This window comes from Pyxicephalus adspersus, chromosome 8 (assembly GCF_032062135.1).
Source record: "Pyxicephalus adspersus chromosome 8, UCB_Pads_2.0, whole genome shotgun sequence".
In the NCBI taxonomy this organism is placed as follows: Eukaryota; Metazoa; Chordata; class Amphibia; order Anura; family Pyxicephalidae; genus Pyxicephalus; species Pyxicephalus adspersus.
In genome coordinates this window covers 34,705,686-34,727,994 of record NC_092865.1, presented here as the reverse complement: position 1 = coordinate 34,727,994, position 22,309 = coordinate 34,705,686, and the positions used below count along the sequence as shown (strand labels likewise).

The 22,309-nt window shown below is 36.2% G+C and overlaps 1 protein-coding gene and 1 long non-coding RNA gene across 4 annotated transcripts in view; one reads left to right on the top strand and one right to left on the bottom strand.

The window, feature by feature from the left end:
* LOC140336713 (glyoxal reductase-like) overlaps nucleotides 1-22,309 on the bottom strand; it is a 73,463-nt gene that overhangs the window by 6,178 nt on the left and 44,976 nt on the right. For 2 of the 3 annotated variants that reach the window (XM_072420009.1, XM_072420010.1), the window contains exons 6-7: nucleotides 21,984-22,166; nucleotides 20,310-20,369 (exon numbers count right to left, since the gene is read on the bottom strand). In XM_072420009.1, the coding sequence (XP_072276110.1) occupies nucleotides 20,310-20,369; nucleotides 21,984-22,166 (243 nt within the window). Of the gene's footprint in view, nucleotides 1-17,911; nucleotides 18,016-20,309; nucleotides 20,370-21,983; nucleotides 22,167-22,309 lie in introns of all 3 variants that reach the window. The other variant, XM_072420012.1, reaches the window with a different exon arrangement.
* LOC140336715 (uncharacterized) overlaps nucleotides 1-22,309 on the top strand; it is a 74,330-nt gene that overhangs the window by 14,148 nt on the left and 37,873 nt on the right. The window lies entirely within an intron of this gene.

Genomic DNA, 22,309 nt, shown 5'->3' with positions numbered 1-22,309 from the left:
ATCCTCACAGATGTTCTACTGGTGTGTTTTATACTGGATTTCTTCAAGTAGTAACTTCATGTTGTCATAGGACTCCTTTAGGTTAATGGAATGGGCAATCAGTAAACTTGGTTTGGAATTACATTGTGCAGTAAGACTGCTTTCAAGCTTCTTTCAGAGGAATCAGTGAAAACACGCCATTCATATGGAACATGCTCTTGTAACAAACTGTTAAAGAATGCATTTATATCATGACAGTAGCACAGTGAGCCATCACTAGTGAAGAACGTTGTCAAGTTATGATTTCGTTTTCTGTAGTGAGTTACAGTTACACCCTTTGCAAGCAAGTGCTTCTGTTTAAGCCTTGAAGCAAGAAGTTCTGCTTTGTCTTTGGAAAGATTTAGATCAGGAACGAGATCATTCAGCTCTGTTTGTGTATAGGTCTTTGGTTCTGAATCTTCATCGGTCAAGAAGTCAGGATCAAATGATTCAGGGTTGTAACTGGCTGCAACTCCAGCGAATTCCTCATCATCTTCTACAGAAGCAAGTCCATCATGTGGCGATACCAGAAATGGCAATCAATCATCATGGGGAACAGGCCTAATTGCAGATTCAAGGCTGGGATATACAATTTTGTGCTCAGTTTTACCTGAGAATCCACTTTTGTTGATGCAGCAAAAATAGCATTCGATTAGATGGTCTCGCAGTTCTCTCCACACCATCGGGATTGCAAATGGCATTGCTGCTTTACGCCAATTTAGCCAGTCAGGCAGTCCGTTGGAACAACTGGTACAGATGACATGTGGAGCCCAAGATTTATCCTGGTCACCAAGTGGATAGTCGAAATAAAATTTGTATATTTAAGTTCTGTAGTAATTTGGGGACGTTGTGCTTTCGTCGTGAATTAACCCCACATGTAACAGAAACTGTCTGGACCATTAAAGCAATTTCTAGGCATGATGACAAATGAAATCAATCACAGTTAGAGAGGTCTCTAACCTAAAAAAAGAAAACTGTAGTTAAATGTTATAATATGTTAAGGCTATTTATAACAAATTTTACACAATATATATATAGCTGCATCATAAAAACTAGACGTGCTAGAGACAAACTGAACACAGATTTGAAAATATTACAAAGCCCACAAAAATTATATCTGATGAAAATGACATGTTGACCTGTGTTGTTAATCAAGTACAGTCTTTTAATAAGCAGATCCTTGCAAAAGCAACTTATTCTGTGGTCACTGACACATCAGATAATATGACCAACAGGTAAAGAGATAGCCACTACCAGATCTTGCCTCTCAGTAAGGCGATGTACACACCTGCAATTGCCATGGCTGGAAACACTCATGATCTTTTCCAGCTACAAAGGAGTGACTGATGAACGAACAAGTGTTGTAGACACAGGGTGTTATGTTCTATAGACAGGGGGCAAGCAGCACCTGCTGTGCTCTTCTTCGTTGACTTGCACAGCGTTTTTTCTCCATCCGTTATTCATGGATCTGTCTAGCGACTGCTGTAGACATATTCTCGCCCAAGACGAGTCTGGGGCTACATACACACGTCAGATGATTCTCGTCTGATAATCACTTTAGGACGTATCGGAAAAGAATCTGTTGTGCGTACAGCGCTCGTCATTCATCGTTTAAAGATCCGTACTGGCGGATCCATGGACCACGAACAATCCTAATACAAGTTAAAGGGACAGAGTACAGTGGGGTGCTGCTCCTTCGTTCTCCCCCTTCCCCTCTCCTTAGAGCAGAATGCCTCTGTATGTACAGCGCTTATTCATGTACCTTTCAGTTTTTTGTTGTGACAATTATTGAAGGTGTGTACATAGCCGGTTTGTATCAGGCGAGAATTATCTCACGCATGTACAAAGCCTAAGCTTAAAAAAAACATATATATCTGACATTTCAGTATGCCACAAAGTAGATTAGATATGTTCTGGGCTTACATTATATTTTCTCCCACTACCGACCCTGTACTGTTTGGCACTACTTTGTAGCAAGCATCAAATACTTGGCATTTGAGACAAATCTATTTATATTTCACAAAGAAATTCAGAATGACAACATGTACTGCAATAGCTGTAATACAATATCACACAGAAATGTCATCTGCAAGGCTACCTCAAAAAATAAACCTTAACTAAGCTATCTAAACTGTCTCTGGTGAAAATATAAAAAAATCCAACATGAATCACGTGTGAATATCCCACACTGACTTTTTTTACTCACTACCCCATAATATGGTCCACAGTAAAACAATTACCACCTATTTATAAACCTGTTTTAGATATTATCTAGCAGAATATGCGCAAAATATAACCACACAAAGTAGTGTATAATTTTACTTTTTAAACCATGGCTGCCACATGTTCCTGATTTGGGGAGAAGTCATGGGTTGATGGATCTGTCCCTGGAAAATTTCCAATTTTCCAAACTAACCAACTTTATTTAGTAAAGTTTATTTTCCTACACACAGATTATTTTTAAAACAGTGTTTTCTTTTTTTTACACTGGAATTATTTTTTGTATTTTATGGATAGAAAAATATTTTGACGTACTACTGAGTATTTGATCTTTTGATAGCTCGCAGCTGTGCTTTAAGGGTAGGAGCAGGGCAAAAAAGCTACTGGGGTTGATCGTATATTTTTTTAAAGTATATTTAATATTTTTTTACAGGAAACCACTATCTATGTAAAAATACTATGCCAACCACACAGATGCTAACTAATCTATAATAATGGCAGTTTTGTCAGTCACTGGGTCAGTGAGTGAGATAAGACACGGACAGAAATAAAAACCTGACAAACGTTGTATACTTTCCTACTTGTTTGAAATAAATAAAAATTAGGTTTTGGCATAAACTCCAATTATAAACTTAAATGTTCCCCACTGCCCAGACAATGGACGTAAAAGTAGTTTAACATTCTCATCAATGGAGTTTTAAAACAATATCACTGACCTCAATAGCAGTATGTACTATAAAATCATTCATTCTTAGGGATCCTCAAACATTACAGAAAAGTTGGGGTCTCAGTTTTAGGACCACCTGTTGTGTGTTTATATGGGAAGGCTGACAGGCTCCCAAAATCTGTTCTCCGTGAAAAAATAGCTTCAAATCCTTAACCTCATGTAAACGGTAGAGAATATCTTTTTTGATGCTTGAAAACACAGAAGTAATTTAGGGCTTAATTTAAAGTGTTTTTATTGTTAGGTTAGAATATGTTAAACTTTCAGGGTGCAGAGTCTGCTTAAAATGTTTTTATCCCCCATTTGACAATAAATAGGCTTATTTAGGATGGGATGACAAAGATAATGCACAGAGTTCACTACAGTTAACTAAAACTTGACTAGCTGTCATGAATTACTTCACATTGCATATTGCTATAGTTTTTTTAAACCATATTAAAAAATACAGTAATCCTCCTAAAAATTAAAAATACCTAACAACAAAGTAATATGAATGTATCTTACTGGGCACAGTCTCGTTTTTACTTTGTTCCAATTGATTCTAAATATCGGTAAAAAGTAAAATTCAGAATTTCAATTTTTCTATGGGCACCTTATAAATGAGCTTTATTGTGCAAATTATCATTAGAGTAAAAAGTAAGGGACAATAAACTTTGTAAAGCTGGACATATATAGGAGATCTAATAGATTAGAAAATGAATGACCTAGGTTCTAATTATAAAATAGGAAATAAGACATTCCCTTAAACATTCCTATGTGGGAATCAATTACTGTCATTGTGTTTCAATGGCAGTAAGTGATTTCCACCAGTGAATGTTTGAGGGAATGTTAAATTCCCAGTTTTTTTAAATAGAGCCCCTGGAGTCAGTGTAAATCACTATTTTACCTATACATATATCTACAATTCAGTTAATGACACATGTGCTGCCTGTTGTGAGAGCCAACTTCATTATTGGCTTTAATCTTTTATCTTTGTCTTTTTCCACCACTGTTTTTCCCTCCAATATGCTAAGACTGTAATATAACTATGCTTTATGTGCATGTAGCAATAAACCTTTGTTTGGAATGTCCCAAAGATCCTGCAAGCCTGGCATTGTATATATAACTCCCAATATTTTGTCCTCTCCTCTTGTGCTATTATTAGTTTATTTGTCATGTATACACCCTTCATGTGGCTCCAAAAGCCGATTGTTAGGGTATTAGACTATACTGTGCGCCCAGATGTTCATTATAATTAGCTGCAGTGATTTATGCAGTTGTAGGATTCCCTGAGATCTCAGATTCTTTGTTTTCATAGGTCACAATAATATTCTACAGCTGGCCTCTTTCCAGCTGTACACATATTATTCTGGCATGCAGACAGGAAGCAGCACTCTCGTCACTCTCCGTGTCCCCTCCCTTCCCTCCTTTATTTTCTAGGCTTTCCTGAAACATTGTTTTTAGCGATGAGTTTGTTTGAGATAACGTTCTTGTATGGTGATTTTTTCCATCATAACCATGGTTCTTGGTTTACATACTTGTTTTCCTGATATATCTGGCCAAATGGCGAATTTCAGGAGAAGATCATACCATGTGACTCTTTCCTGTTGAATGTAACGTATGACCTGTACTGCAGAAATATTTGCATGGTGTTCTAGCCTTGTACTGTAAAGTTGAACAAGAAACCCTGTATAGGTTATAATGTCAAAACCCGTAAATAGGTTTGCGAAGAGGGTGCTGCATCAGCTTTTCCTCTGTGGCTCTGTATTCTTATTATATTTTTAGTGTGAAAACTGTCAGAGACTGTAAACATACTGCAATAGATGGTTAGAGACTGCGGACATGCTACAAGAGTGCTTAATGTTTGGGAACATGCTAAAGGTTGGTTGAGATCACTGCCATTATATCCTTTAAATACAGTGCAGCCACATTTGTGCTTCCAATAACCAGCTGAAAACGAATATTTGATATTCCTCTGGAAAAGACCCAACATGCAAAAAAATCATAAAAAGGAAAAAGGTTATAAACAACATTGATAAAATAATAAAGTATGGAAGAATGAAACAAAAACAGTTAAATGGGAGGAGTCAGTCTACATAATTCTTTTCCTTTACTGCCCATGAGTAAGCAGCCACACAGGTAAACATTTAACAACTTACTGCTTTGGCCTGTAGGTCGCATAATTAGTTTAGCTGTATCTAGAATTTAGGTTTCATGCCGTTGTAATCCAGATACAAGTTTATTCCAATACAAAATGAGATAAAAGACTATACATAGAGCCAGTGCATTTTAGAGACTGAAACCTTGGAGAAACATAAGGAACTGGTGCTTGAGATTGGTACAAACTGAATTACAAGACGATTGTACAAGAAGTTGAAGCGGTTGGTTTGGAATTTAGTGTCATCTTTTCACTCTCCCAAGTAAAATAAATACCAAACAGTTGTATGCTGTTTTTTGAAACAAACATTTTATATTAGCTGTAAAAAAGGTGACCAAAAACAAGTTGTATGCAAAATAAGTGTATTTGGGTATGGACTCATAATTGATTGGGGTTCCTTTCAGGCAAATTTCTGTTCCTTTAGTATAAAATATCACAACATACGAAACTGCAATTGTTACATGGGAATATGCATTTTTGAGATGTGAAATCTAACTTAAAATATTTGCTAAACCCCGAATAAGGCTTTACAAAATGGTTTTCTTTTTACACTTAACTGAATGATACCACATTAAAGGTATTTACATTTGCAATATGACAGTTTCTATATAATAAGTGAATTGTTAAGAACTGGTCTTTTTCAGCTATACCATTCACATGTGGGTTCTCCATGTACTGAACTAATTACACCTCTATTCACACCTTTACTGCTGTGCTGCTCCTTGGTTTAAAAAAAAAATGTTAGGTGTAAAACGCAGAAGATCAACCTTTTCACAATTGTTATTGATCATGTGTTGGTGATTTTTATCATATTTTATTATATTTTGCCACAGACGTTTTCACAAGTGCATTGGAATTGTCTGAATCTTGTGAGTACTTTAAACATCCCCTTCACACCTTCAGTAAACACTTTTTTTATTATTGTTTTTATTGGGTTTTTCAGAAAAGGGTATATTACACAGAAACAAGAAAATTATAGTAGTAGATGAATACAGAAGTATAATGGGGAGAGAGATATGGATGAAAAAGGTACATAGGTCATGATACAACATGATAAAATACACAAGAATCAAAACTGAAACTACTGAGAGTAACTTAAACTTTAAAAAGAAAGGAAAGTAAGTTAACTTAACCAACTGGCTCAGATGAAGAAAACATCAATGACACAGTCATGGTGCCTTCTATAACTGATGTACATTCTGTGCAATATAAGCGAATGAACACTCTGGGAAAGGGACCAAACCCAATGACAACCCTTGGAGGGAATCACTTATGGTTGTTCTCTACTGAGTCATATTAACAAAGTACCATGTGAAATATTGAAATGTGTCCATTATCTTTGTGTGTTCTGCAGTACTTAACTTTTGATCAGTAATTGGGTACCAGGACATTGTAGTGCATACTGGCAAATATATAGAACAGCACCTGCAACCTCTGACTTAAAAGGGCTGGTAATACTTGCTCCAAAGATACAAGTTAACAAGACCTGCTTTAGGATTTGTACAAGCATATTTTTAGCTTAATATATGCAGAGTGGTTTGCAGAGAGGGGGAGATAACTGGTGTTAAAATTACCACTAAAGTGTAGAATCCGGCTTTAAAGCTGAACTACAAGAGGATATAAAGTGAACAAACAGATCAGTGTTTATTATTAAATAATTACATTTATTACATACAAATGGTGTTAATACCTGCTAATTCAACCACTTTCTGACATCTATGACTAGTTTAAGACAACAACATTGTAAGCAAAGAACTACGGAGAGGCTTTCAGCTTAGAAATCAATCATGGCTATTTATCACTTAAATAAAGTTTATTTATCTTTTTATGAGATATAATATGCACACAATAGTAATCTCATTATGTTGATTTTGGTAAATACTTGTACATGTGATAATGGGCCAATAGAAACTAGCAAAAAGGTGACTTCACAGGGACACCTTCACACTTAACAACAAAGGGTTTCCCTATAATGTGGCTCCTAATTCCCTCTTTAAAAAAGTTCCTATTGCCTTTTGTATGTAAAAAAAAACTATGGTCCAAATGTCAGGAAACCAAGTGCAAAATACTACAGCAACTAATTCACACTGATAATGTGTGATAATGGCTAATTTATTTGTAGAAGCACTGCAGTGTAAAATTAACTGATCACTTTTAAAGCAGCACTAAATCCTCCCATCCCTTTGCAGCCAAAGATAGCACCATTTTAGCCTCTGTTTAGATCTTCAATTGCCATATAACATATAATAATAGTCATTTGAGGGATTGACAGTTTGTTTGACAGATGGCACTTGCACAATGGTACCTAACTTTGCTTTTACCAAAGACATAACATGAACATAACATAGAGAACTGGGGTGGTTTAATTTCTGGTGCTTCATTGCACTTAATCTGATTTCTTCTCCCAGCCTTCTCCAACTTTTTTTGCTGTGTTCCCCGATTCTCTTTCCTCTTACTGGGAACTCCTTAATATTGCACCATTGGTGCTTAGAAGCTCATTTTAACTTTTAAAATCAAAGGCTCGCTCACACCTAAGAAATGCATGCACCAAGAAGCATTGTGTTGTGCGTTGTGCTAAGGCGGTGCATTCAGTTAAATGGGCTGTCAATGCACCATTATGCAGCTAAAATGGACCTGGTCCTTTTAATTACAGTCCATCACAAAATGCAACATGCTTCATTACTTTGCCTTTAACTGCAATAATGCTCTGGGGTGACATATTACATCTGGTATTTGCACTGCTACTGCAATGCATAAATGTGAGTTCTATACCATGTATTAAAAACTCTCCAAGGCTGAAGAAGATAAGCAAACCTGGAGAGGATCTAGTCAAGGATTCAAAACATTTGCCAACCAATACTAAATGATTTTTAAGAAAATCATTCCAGGTTTGTTGGATCACCCATGATAGTCTTTATTCCCCAGTCTTGGAGAGGTTTAATAAATCAGGGCCCATGTATCATGGTGTTGCTAATCAGTGTGCAAAAAAAGAAACCCTAAACTGGGCATATATATAAGTAATAAACTCAAAAATACAAAATAAAACAAATGCAGATTATCATATATTTACAAGGAGTATGACAATAAATACTACAAAACAGACCAATCTCCTATTGTAGCATTTTCAATAAACCTTTTTTTTTACAGAATTAACGAATGTGCCAAATATGTGACTGTCTAGAAAAGGCCCGCTAACTAAACTGTGCCTTTGAAAATTTTATAAAGCTGGACTTAAGAAATACCGACAAGAGGAAAGCAATTGCTTACCCAAACATTGGGAAAGGGTATGTGGTCTCCTGAGAACACATTTACTGGTCTTGGTATTAAACTGTATATCACAAAAAGCCAACAATCTTTATCATCCTGAGAACTTTATCCTCATTGTGATTCACACTGGAAAGTGGTTTTTCTGCTGAATCTTGGAGGATGTGAGTGAAAGCAAGACAAATGTGTTTAAACACAGAAAAGTTCTGGAGGAATCCATTTAGGTCTCCAACGGACCTAATATGGAGCAGAGGTTCACCTACAAGGCAGACAATGATTCATAATACAGAACCGAAGCTACACTAAAATATCTCCTAGATTGTAAGCTCTTCTGGGCAGGGTCCCCCTCCTCTTATGTCACTGTTTGTATCTGTCAGACATTTGCAACCCCTATTTATTGTACAGCGCTGCGTAACATGTTGGTGCTATATAAATACTGTTTGTTAGTAATAATATTAATACTTATTGAAGAACCTGAAAATATTATGCTTGCTTCAAGGCTTAAGCTTCAATCCAGTTAAAAATCTGTTAATGTTCACTAACAGTTCCCATTGAATCTGAATTAAATAATACTACTCTGCCTCACATCTACATTGTATGACCAAAAGATTGATACCTTTATGAAAATTAGAAACCAGCGCCACAAGCTAAAGTGGAAATACAGCATAAATGTATGTATGTTTTTACATAATTTGTATCCTATGTAACTTTATGACATGATGAGCATTGAACTGCAATGTCTGCAGAGAGAAATTATGGCAAGGAAGGATACAGAAAATTGTAGTGGATTGTTTAATAAATGATAAATTCTCTAAAATAACTTGGTCTGCTAATGGCTTGGATTCTGAATAAAGAGAATTGAAAAATTGAGCAGAGGAATCCTGATATCTTGGCATGTACTTGGCAGCCTAGTATGTCTGCCAAGGGTATTTCCATACACTAGGAAAGTAACTGGAAATAATATTCAAGGGGGAAAACAGAATTCTTGTAACTGCTTCAGCTATCCAGCCTCTTCAACAGCATAAAGGACCAGTAACTAAGTGCCAAAAGGGGCTTCAAGAGGCCAAAAACAAGCAAAAACTCTTTCACCTAAAAGAGAAACACTCGAATGCACTAAATAATTGGTATAAAATCTTACACTAAGTGCAGACCTTTAGGAATCCTATTTAAAAAAAAATATTGATGTTGTGGGCACCCATTTTTTTGGCCTTCTGCCCTTCCTCTACCAGTTATGCTTGTTGTGAATCATAGTTCCTCCCTCCTGGGCATTCTTTTTATCTTCAGTCCAAGCTAGGCACCACTCCCCACCACCTTTCCTCCCTGAGCACCACTGTTCTTCCTGACACCTTGCTGGTCACTGTTCTCCCACAGCCCCACTGGACACCACTTTTTTCCCATACCCATGCTGGGCATTATTGTTCTCTTCCATCCCCACCCCCATGGTGCCCACTGTTCACCATCACCACTCCCTGTGCACCATTAATTCACCCCACCTCCTAGTATGAATTTGTTTCCTCTTCCCTACTGGGCAGTACCATTCTTTAAAACGTCTCCACCCCAAGCTGGGCACAATTGTTTTATTGTTTGCCCCCACTGCCAGCTGGGCACTAATATTCTCCCCTTCCATACATTACTCTTCATTTCCCATTCCCATTAGACATTGTTGTTCCCCTCAACCCCTGCTGGCTGGCTGCTATTATTTCTTACAATACCTCACTTCCCTGGGGACTATTGTTTACCCCCACATCCACTGGCCACCATTGTTCCTGCATGGCTTCAAGGCATTCTTCCTCCCACAGGCCACTGTCCTGCCACTGTACCTGGCAATTTTACGCCACAACTGATATTGGGGGCATTTTTGTCTCCCACTAACCAGAGACTGGACCTATTATCCATATTTTCCGAGTGATGCACTCTGTGTTGCATATTGCATTGTCCTGTCTGATAGACCCAATATTCAGTATAGTATGTAACACATACTTAACCCTGCACACTATGTTACGTTGTGTATTACACCCACACCAAAGTGTTATTTTCTCACCAGTTACTTGTGGCTGTTTAGTTTGCAATAAATTATTTTCTTCTTTAAGCTAGGCTAAGACTTAGCATTATCTCTGTGTTTTTTATGCCTAAGGTTTATGTAAATGAAACTCTCACTCCTACCACAGTAGTTATATATATGTTTTAAAGTGGACTGAGAAAAACTGAGAAAACAAAAAAAAACACCAGAAGGTAGTACTATTTGACAAAACAGCCATGCAATGTCCCTTTCCATCTTTTTTGTGGCCTCTTCAGAAAGATCAGCAAGAAAACACATGTCGCTTCCAACCACCCTACCTACATAGCTTTCTCTCCTTCTCCTTTCCAGGACCACTGGTGTGTGCATTCTTAACTGGGGGCAAAAAAATTTGTCAAGAGAATCAACAACCTATGCGGGAAATTTCAAAGGACAGAATACCAACACCCCTTAAAGACTCCTAACAAATATGTGGGTGCGTATATATACCACTTGCACCACATTATTCTAAATTAGACAAATGTTTTTGTGTAATACTTACCCTTATTTCAGTCTTGTAAATAACTAAAGGGCATATTTTAGAATTACCTCTGACAGGTATGAGTAATGCATTAGAAAAGGGAAATAAAATGACACTGATGATTAATTAGGGCAAAAACACGCATTAAATCTCCACTGCAGAAATCTCCACTGGCACAGTAAACACCATCTCCAATTTAACAACTGACAAATTTAAACTGTTGACTGGTGAAAGACCAGTCAACAGTTTAAAGACCAGTAGGACAAAATATGAAACTGCTGCTAAGAAATCATAGGGAGTGTAAAACTTGCTATCAATCTTCTTGACCCAAAAAAGCAATAAAAAGTTAGCTTCCTTAATACCTTCTAGCCAGATTTTTATTATTTTCACACTGGAGGTGTAGCATAATAGATAAACTCTGGATAAAATAATGCCTTTTTTAGACAGTGTTTATAATACTTATTTCAGACCCATCCATCCTCATCCTAGAGGCACAGGCAATGTCAGTGTACCTCAACGCTGCCTCCTGGGTGCTCAGAATCCCACAAAGGATTGAACAGAAAGAATAAGGCTATGTACACATATCAGATGATTCTCGTCCGATTATTGGTTCAGGGTTAGTATCAGACGAGAATCTGATGTGTACAGCACTTGTCTGACATCCTTCATGGATCTGTCCTGGCGGATATATAAATAGTATAAATACTTAAAACTTATGTACCAATTCAGAACACTAACAATATATCACAAAATATCCATCATTATGGTGTTATACGTTGAACAACATGATTTCCCAGTTAATTATGCACCTTCTCTGAACTGCAGTAATGAAACAAAATAGTTATTAGTGATCAATCCAACACAATTTATATTTTCTTCAAGATAAATCCACAAAATCAAAGGATGATTAAAAGAAGAGATATAGGAAAGAAAACTGGAGGGGGCGTAAATGGAAAAATACAACTGCAGTAAATAACACCATTAATAGAGGAACTGAAGAGCAGTGGAGTGTGAAGAGTAGGTGCACAAACATAAATCTTTTATCTAGAAGTGAAATTGCTGTTCTGTGAAGACTCATTTTTAAATATTTACTAATATGTAAATCAAAACCTGAAAAGCTAGATAGCCGGTGCCTATTTATTATTAACATCCATATACCATGTTTATGTATAGAGGTGGTTCATTTATGTAAAGTAGCTCTATATTAAATAGTGTTTAAAGCACTTGGCCCAGTGGCAAGCCATTGGGAATCCTGGATGAGCCAAGGTATTTCTGGATGAGGCTCCTGCTACTTTTCTATGGGCACCACATAAATGAGCTTTATTGTGCAAATTATCATTAGAGTAAAAAGTAAGGGACAATAAACTTTGTAAAGCTGCACATATGGGAGATCAAGTTGATCAGAAAATAAAGGACTTAGGGCTCTATTTATAAGACATTCCCTCAAACATTCTGTGGAGTAAGCCCCTAAACAGAGCTGCTTTATGATTAGATGATTAAACTGTCACATTTTTAAGGAACACAAACCAAAAAAAGCTGTATACTTTCACGTGTACATTCTTCCTGCTATATTAAACAGCTTTTACCACACCATCACCTTTCTGTGGTGTAATTGGTAAATGATAAGAATACGCTTCATAACATGTTAAACTTGTAAAGTAAAAACTTTATAAAAACTACAGAAACTCCTCATGCTATTAAGTATTTTTAATTCTAAGTCCCAGACACACTAAAGTGCATTCAAATGTATTATTCAACAACCAAAAATATATAAATCCATTATTGGTGAATCAAATGATTTAAAAAAAAAAACAAATGTAGTTTGTCATAATCACTTTGCTGCACATAGTTTGAACAGAGAGAAGAGCTGTGGGAAGGACCCTGAACCCTCACCCACTACAAACTACCTGCAGAATACAGTAGGGGGGGCAGAAATAAGACCAGTAACCCTGAACAGAGAGAGAGGAGCAGTAACTGGTCTGTATTACAAGGGCAAATGTAGGAGTTGTTATTTTATGCTGTATCATTGCAAGTTCTGAAAGAAACACTCCAAGGCGACCAAGAATACACAAGGCTCTTTGGTTTTGGTATTTGGTTTGCATGGATTTCAGATTTAAAACACAAATTTCAAAATCACAACATGTAAAATTTGGCTTAGCAGCACTGTTTGAAATAAATGTTATCATATATGTATACTTTATTATACTGTTTTGTTTATAACTGGAGAGGCTACACACTGGGTATAGATTTAAGATGAGGATAGGACTTGATGCCAGCATTTATACCATAAAGTTTTTGTGTGCTTGGTATACGCTTGGTATACTGTCAGGTGCTGTCTTGTTTTGCCTTTTTACTTTCCCACATATAAAAACACAGTTAGTCCCAGAGGAAATGGAAAATTATCTAAAGGATAACAAATGTCAAAGAATCCCACATCTTTAAAATACAAACACTAATTGGGTGATGACCCTATGATGCAAAAAGGATGCATATGAAATCCTACTCAAGAAACATTACATTTGAAGAATAATATCCAGTAATAAAAAAGAATTGCTACCTTTTTATTCTCCTACCTTATTCAACACCCCCCATCGTTTAGTCTTTCTGTAATATAGGAAAGGTTAAAGATCTTTCATGTTTTTATTACTGTGTCGTATTCAAATGTCCTCTCTCCTTCCTTCCCAATGAAGTCACTGAGTTGGCAAGACATTATATGGAATAGTAGGAATGGGTAACACTACCCAACCAGTGCAAAGACAGCAAAAAACCTGTGATAGACTCTCGCTCTTCTTCTTTTTAATATATATATATTCTTCTTGCAAGAAACACTCCACCAGTGACAACCATCACGAAGGCAGGAAGTGTCACCCAGCTTTACTGATGGAAGTGTATCTTCTCCAACCTTGGAGAGCTTTAACAAATCAGGCCCAATGAATTGGAAAAAAAATGTAGTCACCCTGGGACAGAAAGTGTGTTGCTCACATGACAACAGGTTAAAAAAGAAAATGTGTGCAGCCAGGGATGGCAAAATTGCAACATACTAAATCTGTTTTTTAAGATTAGTTATGTTTAAAACCATATATAGCCCAGCATTTGATTGGACAGAGTAGAATTTACTGACCAAGCACCGTAAATGCTCATATTTGCTCAGAAAGTTTTGCCAACAGTTCTTGTTCTTGAACTTGATGGACTTATTTATGTCTTTTATATAACTAACCATGTAAATGTAGGTCAGAAAATCTGTGAGCAGGTAATGAGTGTTCCTCTTTTGCTTCAGGGACTCTACTATGAATTGACAAAACACCAATAGAGTTGCTCAAAACAAATTTGTATCACAAAGTTAACCTTGGCAAAGCCTTATCACTGAAAACTCTGCAATCTCATACACATGACTTTATGGGCAGGCATCTCCTTCAATAGTTGCTGCTTCTACTGATATTCCCAGGATTAGGTCAGTAAATCTCAACTCTTTTCACTGACTATTAACAATGGATTTTTTGTTAGTAGTCTGGGAGAATCCTGTTTGCAAAGAGCGCTAACAATATGTTAGGAGAATAATATCCCCGGACTCTGATTTAGCTCTCGGTTATCTTGAGACATGCTGGAGCAGACTTTCAGTCTGAGGACATCACATCATGGTATAAAAAAAAACAGGAACCCTAAAATACATTTCTGACCAGGAATGTTGTGAATGAAACATCTAATTCAGGACAAGGGGCAGCATGGCATCAAGAAAAAAATTGCTTGTAATTTTTCCAACATTAGCAAATTGAATTAATGATTTGAAAACCCAGATACTGTAATCTCATAATAAGGTTTAACAAGTCATTTTTAAATATTTTTAAAACATCAACTTTTCTTTCAACAGAAAAGATTTCCGCCATGAAGGTCCTTATGGAGGCACTTCATGTTATAGTGTTACAAAGCTTTGTTCTATCTCCAAATTGGAAATGCCATGCAACCATCACCATGTAGAAAGCTGCAAAGAAATTAAGAGAGATCTGAATTGCTGATAACAAACAATAAAATAAAAGTTGAAAATTGCATTTTATTTATGGGAATTGCAAAGAATACACAGATATTTACTACAATATATCAGTGCTTAACATCTCCTTTGCAACTATTTTCAAATCTACAATCAGGTAAACCCACATATTACAAAGAAAATACTAGCAAGTACACTGTTTGATTCAGTGCTTAACATCTCCTTTGCAACTATTTTCAAATCTACAATCAGGTAAACCCACATATTACAAAGAAAATACTAGCAAGTACACTGTTTGATGGGACACATCCACAATATCACAACCATGCTAGATTTATTGAATGAGACATAGGAATTTTTGGTTGCAGAGAACACCATAAATATGCCCATACAACAAACTAATCAACTGTAAGCATTCAATTTCTTTCTAAACATTATTCAGAATAGTAATGTCTCTGATTGATGAGATTATGAGATAATCTGAAACAGATTGTTTGCATATTACAGCCTTCATTCTTCCCCTGCTGACAAGAGGTCTGTGGGGAAGTGTGGGAATATTTTGCTATTGATTTTCTGTGAGGTTGGGCTGTTTATCATATACACTGTGGCTGCGTAGCATGCTTCATAATACCTCTACCATCAACAGTCTAATATTTTACTAGCAGGACAAAAAAATAAATAACCAAAAGATAAAATATATATTTTTTAAAAAACAGGAACCATTTATATTGTGAAAGTAATGGTAACCAATACAAATCAATCAAAGTATTAGATCTGCAAAAGTAAGTGGTACCTTACAGCCTTTTTTTGGTCTTAAAACCTTTGTTAGTTCAATTGTTTGCTGCTAACAATCCATCTTATTTTTTTATCATATTTATAAAATGCATTGGCTGGTCATTTTGTTTTCAAACTGACATTCACTGAAACATTAACTGATGGGAGCTCAATTACTGCCATTGAAACACATAGGGCCTGATTTATTAAAGCTCTCCAAGGTGGGAAGTATAAACTTTCATCTGTGAAGCTGGGTGATCCCTATAACAGGTAAAAGCAAGAACAACGTCTTGTATCCAGATGCGAGATGTTGTTCTTGCTTTTATCTAATATAGGGATTACTGCATCTAGTTAACTGGTTTATCGTCCCATGAAATCTAATGGGAAAGACCAAAAACTATTATACAGTGTATGTACTATAAGATTGTTATTTCCTCAAAAAAAGTTTGCTCACTATATAACTTCTTTTTGCAGCCAAGAAAACCCCCAGCCATTTTTCAGTTTTTCCTTTTACTTCGTATATATACAGGGGGGTGTGCTACTAAACAATAACATGAGGTAGGATTAGGATCATTTTCTCCTTAGACACTCCAGGATATTAAACGTGTTAAGACTAACATCAGATACACATGGTAGTTCTGTAGTTCAGGGAGGAGAAATAGGCAGTGCAGTAGTATGAGATCACTACTATATCTAAAATTAAACTTTCAGCTTTTAACGAGAGAGAAGTATTGTATATATAGTAATACTTATTGTATTATGACTGTTTACTGTGACATATTTTTTACATTCCAATTTATTTTTCTAAAACACCAATGAACACTATCTAGATTAGTCAATTAGGGATTGTTGACCTTTTAGCACAGCATTTATTGAGATACAAAAGCTAGAATTCAGGCACAGATACACAGATCTCTAATACAAAGCTATCCCAGGGGAAGGTAATTGTCACCAATTACATCACCATATCATGTGATAAATGTAAGCGGCAGGAAGGCACATGTTCAGGAACAGTTGCATCCCTGAGTATAATGACCTTTCAAACAAAAGTCTGAGAGATCCACATTGCTATGCTAAGTTAAAAGAAAGTTTACGATATTGCTGAACCCATTTAATTTTATGAAGTAACAATAATGAAACATGAGAAGACACCTTATTTCAAGTTTGTACTTCTGTTTTAGTGATATAGAAATATATATACTTATCTTCTATGATCAAGACATATCAATATATATATAATGTGATTGCCACTTTTTTTCATTACTTGATACTGTGGAAAAATAGGTGGGGGTTTAAAATTTTTACTGAAGTCCTGAAACCTGGCATGCTAAAAAAGACTAGTAAGTTCTTGAGGAAAGAGTGGCTAACTGGTAATTTAATATAAAAGGTAATTCCCTGCACTGATGCCCCCACTTCCCTGATAACGTTTGTTCACAGCATTGATCCCTATTAGCATACTGACTTTGCCAGCAACTCTTCAATTCCCTTTTCTTGCATTAAAATTTTGCTGTTGGGTACTATTATCTGTAGTTACACCATCTCTGGTGAGGCATCTTCTAGAGTTTAATTTCTCATTTCTATCCATGAAGACAAATGAACATTGCTGTCGGTGACTTGACACTTGACCACACTCTCTCCTAATTGTTCAGCCCAGCTTTGCCAGGCTGTAAATTCCATATACAAAACAGGGTCCAAGAAAGCCTGAGACTTTTTTTTCAAACGGCCCATACAGCAGCAACCAATTACCCTGACCTGTATTGCACCGTTTTTGTCATGTTCTATGACTTGTCGTGTTCTATGAAACATGTGAAGACATTTGGTTGCTGTTGTATGTGTTGTTTGGAATAAAGCCTCCATTTGTATATTAGTTTTAAGGATTCTATTCATGTAAGTATATGGAATTCACTACTTTCCATCTGCAAATGCCAAAGTGGTCACCATTGGCTCAGTTGTTAAACATACAAATACAGCCAGATTCCTATATTTCAGACAGATTACTGTCCACAGAGCTGGACACGGATTAAGCTTTTTTTTCCTACAATATATATTTGTCTAGCTCAATATCTGACCTAGTTTATAGAAAATATGTAGAAATAAAATAGCAGTCCACAGGTCATCTGGGAATAACGCAATGGAAGACCATGTTAACCTTTGGCATTCACCAGAACATATGTCTGCCAAACTATTTGGCAGTGTTAAATCATGAACTAAGTCAGTGTAAAGAATAAATGTCATTAATAAATTGTCCAAACCTGTAAGGCTACATTAGATTGGAAGGATCCCAGGACACGTGCCGCCCATCATGCAAGCAGTTTAGGTAAAGCACATCCTCCTCTGCTAGTGTGAAATCAAACACCTGAGGAGATGCAGGCAGGTTAGTATGTGAGATGGACAGAAACAAAAGTTATATACACTATGGGCTACACACAATGGGGCTAATACGTGAAATTTAATTGGGGAAACACTTATTTTTAAGAAGTTTGCACTGTAGATAAGTCAGTAAATTATCAACTAGGAGTTTAAAAGAAACAAAGAACATGGAAAGATTTATCCAAGGACTGTCTGGGACAGCTTTATACATTTGGCTCAAACATCTAATTTCATTTTCCTGCCCATTCTGTGCTATTTATATTCCATGGCAGTTTGATATATGAGCCTCCTGGGAGGTCAACATGTATTCAGTCACTAAGTAACCCAAAACCTTAACATCCCTAGTTTTAGTAGTGTGTGAAAATCAGAAAATCTGCGGCATGGAAATAAAGGGATGTAGCTACGAAAAAAGCACAAAATGAGCAAAAATACAATAAAATTTATTATAATCAACAACAGATTTCACCATACTTTTGGACACTGTGAGTGGGTCAGAATGTGTTTTTATCAACACTCTGAATTAACGCATAAGCTAGGAGGAATGGCAGTAGCCAAACTGAAAAGAAATTCTGTCTTAGGAAGTTTAGTGTCAGTCTTCAGGCTACAAAAGTCATAAATGGGGCTGCTGATAAAATAAATGATTAGCTGGAGAAAAAATAGACATATTTACACATAGACTGTGGCTAGACATACACACAAAAAATGTATTAAATTGCAGCTTACTGGTTCCTAGATTTGGTGGTTGTATTGTATCTATGGAGAAGAAGCACTGTCACCCTAGGCTGCACTCTAAACTAGACTACAAACACTTCCTACCATTATCTCCATTATATAAGGAAGAGTTTTCCGCAGCTTCAAAGATTAGATCAGTGCACAGGAAGTTACTAGGACTGCACAAGATCAACAGGTATTTTTTTTTAACTTCCAGAAAATGATGCTTAGACTTAAAAAGGGAAAATAATGCAACCCCACATTTAAGGACTGGTAAGCTGCACTGTAATATTTTTTCTTGGGTTCAGATATTGTTTAATACCATATAGTGGACACTAAATAGTATTAATATGCATGTAGTATTTGGTGCATACACGTAATAAAGACTAGGGTGAAATCATATAACATACCAAAAAATAGCAAAAGGTAACAATTTCACCATGAGAGTCTATAGGTTGCAACTGACAAGTCTGGTAAATGATACAATGTTTATCTATGTCATTATACATACAGCAATCTTGGCTATACCACAAATTATTATTATAATCAAAAACCACAATCTTAACTTGTATTGCTCCATATATTGATAAATATATATATCTTTATTTGGGGGGGGGCTCCACTTAGTTCACTTTAAATTACAATTGAAATTATTATTAATATTATACCACTGTATTTAGAAAGCGTTAGCAAATTACCCAGCGCTGTATACCTCCTAGATGTCGTTTAATTACCTGAATACCACTGTGCATTTTGCTGAGTTTCATTATTAGTCAGACAGAGGGGGTGAGAATGGAAATGTCCACTCAATTTTCAGTCAGTGGGCCTAATTTATGAAAGCTTTCCGAGGCTGGAGAGGATACACTTTTATCAATGAAGCTGGGGGATCCAGCAAACCTTGAATGGACCTAGTCCAGGATTCAAAACATTTGCTAGCAAATAGCATATAACTTTGAAGAAACCCACTGCAGGTTTGCTGGAACAAATATCAGCTTCACTGATGAAAGTGTATCCCCTCCACCTTTGGAGAGCTTTCATAAATCAGGCCCAATGACTGAACATTGATTGGAAATTTTTATTCTCAACCCTTCTCTCTATCTTTTATAAATCAGGCCCAATGTATTGATCAAGCATCAATTTGGAACACCTTTTTTCTAATAGATTTGTGTTAGATTTCATGTTTAGGTGGGTAAGTTGAATCTACTAGAACATTTTTTTGCACAAACATGGCTGCAAACATCTCAGGCTCACTCATGCAAAGCAGGTCTTCAGCTTTAACTGAGTATATTTTCCCTCCTATTAGTTTGACGGTATGTCAAAAAATAAGGAGATATTAGGATATTATATGTTTTTTTAAGAAAGAACCCAAATTAAGGCCAGGAATTGGATGTTTTCTTTTTATTAACTACAAACAGTTCTTTCTTACACTTCTACAATAGGAAAACCTATAATTGTGGATGTAAGTTCTAAGAATACCTATATATTGCATAACTTTCAGTCATGTTCTACATTAAACATTGCCAAGTTCCCACCTACTTTTACAATTAAAAGTACAATGATTAGGCTTACCTGGCAGTTCTCACGGATTCGGCTTTCTTTTGTAGATTTTGGAATAGTGACAATGCCATTCTGGTAAGATCAAAAACAAAATACTGTTACTGCTACATTACAGGTAGACTTACCATACTGTTAGGTAACCATACAACTTAGAAAAAAAGCAAGGACAGGTATTAGCAACAATTACTTGAATGTGTTGGCATCTACCTAACTAATATTGAAATATATCTATAGCTATCTTTTTGGTTTCAATAGAATAGATAACAGCCAGAACCCTACATGGTTTTCATTGCCTTCATATATTCAGCCAGAGGAAATCTCCCCAATGCCAAACAGGCACAAGGGGTTTAGGATTTCCCTGCTCTTGTAAGCATTAAAGAAAAAAAAGCTTTAGTTAGTGACACATTTTAGAGACTAAAACTCTGGGGTGACTCATATGAAGAAACATGTATGTATGGATGTAACTTGATCAAATGGAAGGATCTGGAATAGACAGGGATCGGTAACTCCCCTTCCATTGTATTACTATAAAGGATACTCCCATTACATGTATAAGCCAGAAATCTAGTAGGATATACGCAATTAGCATATAGAGATAGTAGGATATGGCTCAGTACAGGTAGTCCCCAGGTTACATACGAGATAGGGCTGTAGCTTTATCTTAAGCTGAATTTGTATGTAAGTTTGAACAGGTACATTAATAAATGCAATTAGGACAGATGTTTGTCTCAACATAATATTAGGCAGCATAGTGTGATTTATTGTGAGTTATTCACAAACAAAGCAAAAAAAAAAAACTTTATGGAGCCTAGACATTTATTAACATCTAGAGCAAGCTGTGCTTTGATATGCAAAAAGAAACAACTGCAGAGTTTGTCTTGGTCATTAAAGAGTTACAAGATTTTACAGATCCGCTCCACCCTTAAGATCACACACAACCTCAGCTGTGTTTAGCAAAAGATTTCGTCTGCGAGTCATGCAACAGCCCCTCCCACCTTCCGTTCTGTGAGCAGGGAAGCCCCGTTTGTATCTAGGAGGCGTCCATTTGTCGGATGTCCTTAACTCGGGGACTACCTGTATATTCCCTGGTATATGCAAGAAAGGTAAGTGGTCGTAGGAGGTTAGAATTTGTCTTGTAGAAGGATGTAGACAAGTGGGTTGGAAAATATATTTATTTTCTTAAATTAAATTATTATTTTTTAACATTTAAATTACTGACATATTTAAAAAATAATAGGCAAAATTTGTTTCTAAATCTGGATAGAAAAGTGAGGGATAAAACAAATAACTTGCTTCTCTAGCTATCTCTGTCCCCGTTAGTGAGACTCTAACTGCTCTGATCACTAGTAACTGGGAATGAAAGTTAGAGCAAAACCAACGTTTTCAGTTGCAACCTGAACAGGAATACAGGGAAAATCTTCCAACAGGGAGACTTGTTTATTGCAAACTGTCTAGGAGAAGATTTCTCTCACATTGAAAGATTACTCTGTTCCTGTTGATTCTACAGGACAGCATGATTAACCTTTGTAATAAGATAGACAGATGAAAAAAAAAAAGATTTATTTTCCCCTACTTTATCCAAAAAATGTTGTGGCTTAAAGTTGTAATGGTTCCCTGGTTATGTCTTACAGAACTTGCAATTCAATGAATATAAAATGAGAACATATATTACAGTCATATTTGTACCTGAATACTCCAACGTATACAGATCTGAGCTGGTGTTTTCCCATACTGCTTTGCAAGTTGCAAGATAACTGGGTGTTCCAAAGCTTGCCCCTTGGCCAGAGGACAGTAACCTTCAAATACAATATTATTTTCTTTACAATAATCCAGCAACTCTTGTGGCCTCTGGAAGGGATGGAATTCCACCTGTTGGGACCCCAAAGGGTTGTTAATAGATATTTACTCTATTGCTTTCATGCAAGTCATAGTTTGCAAACAGTTAAAACGTTAAAACACAGAATTCATTTACTCAAGGAAACAATGGAAAATGATTAGTAAAGAAAAAAACT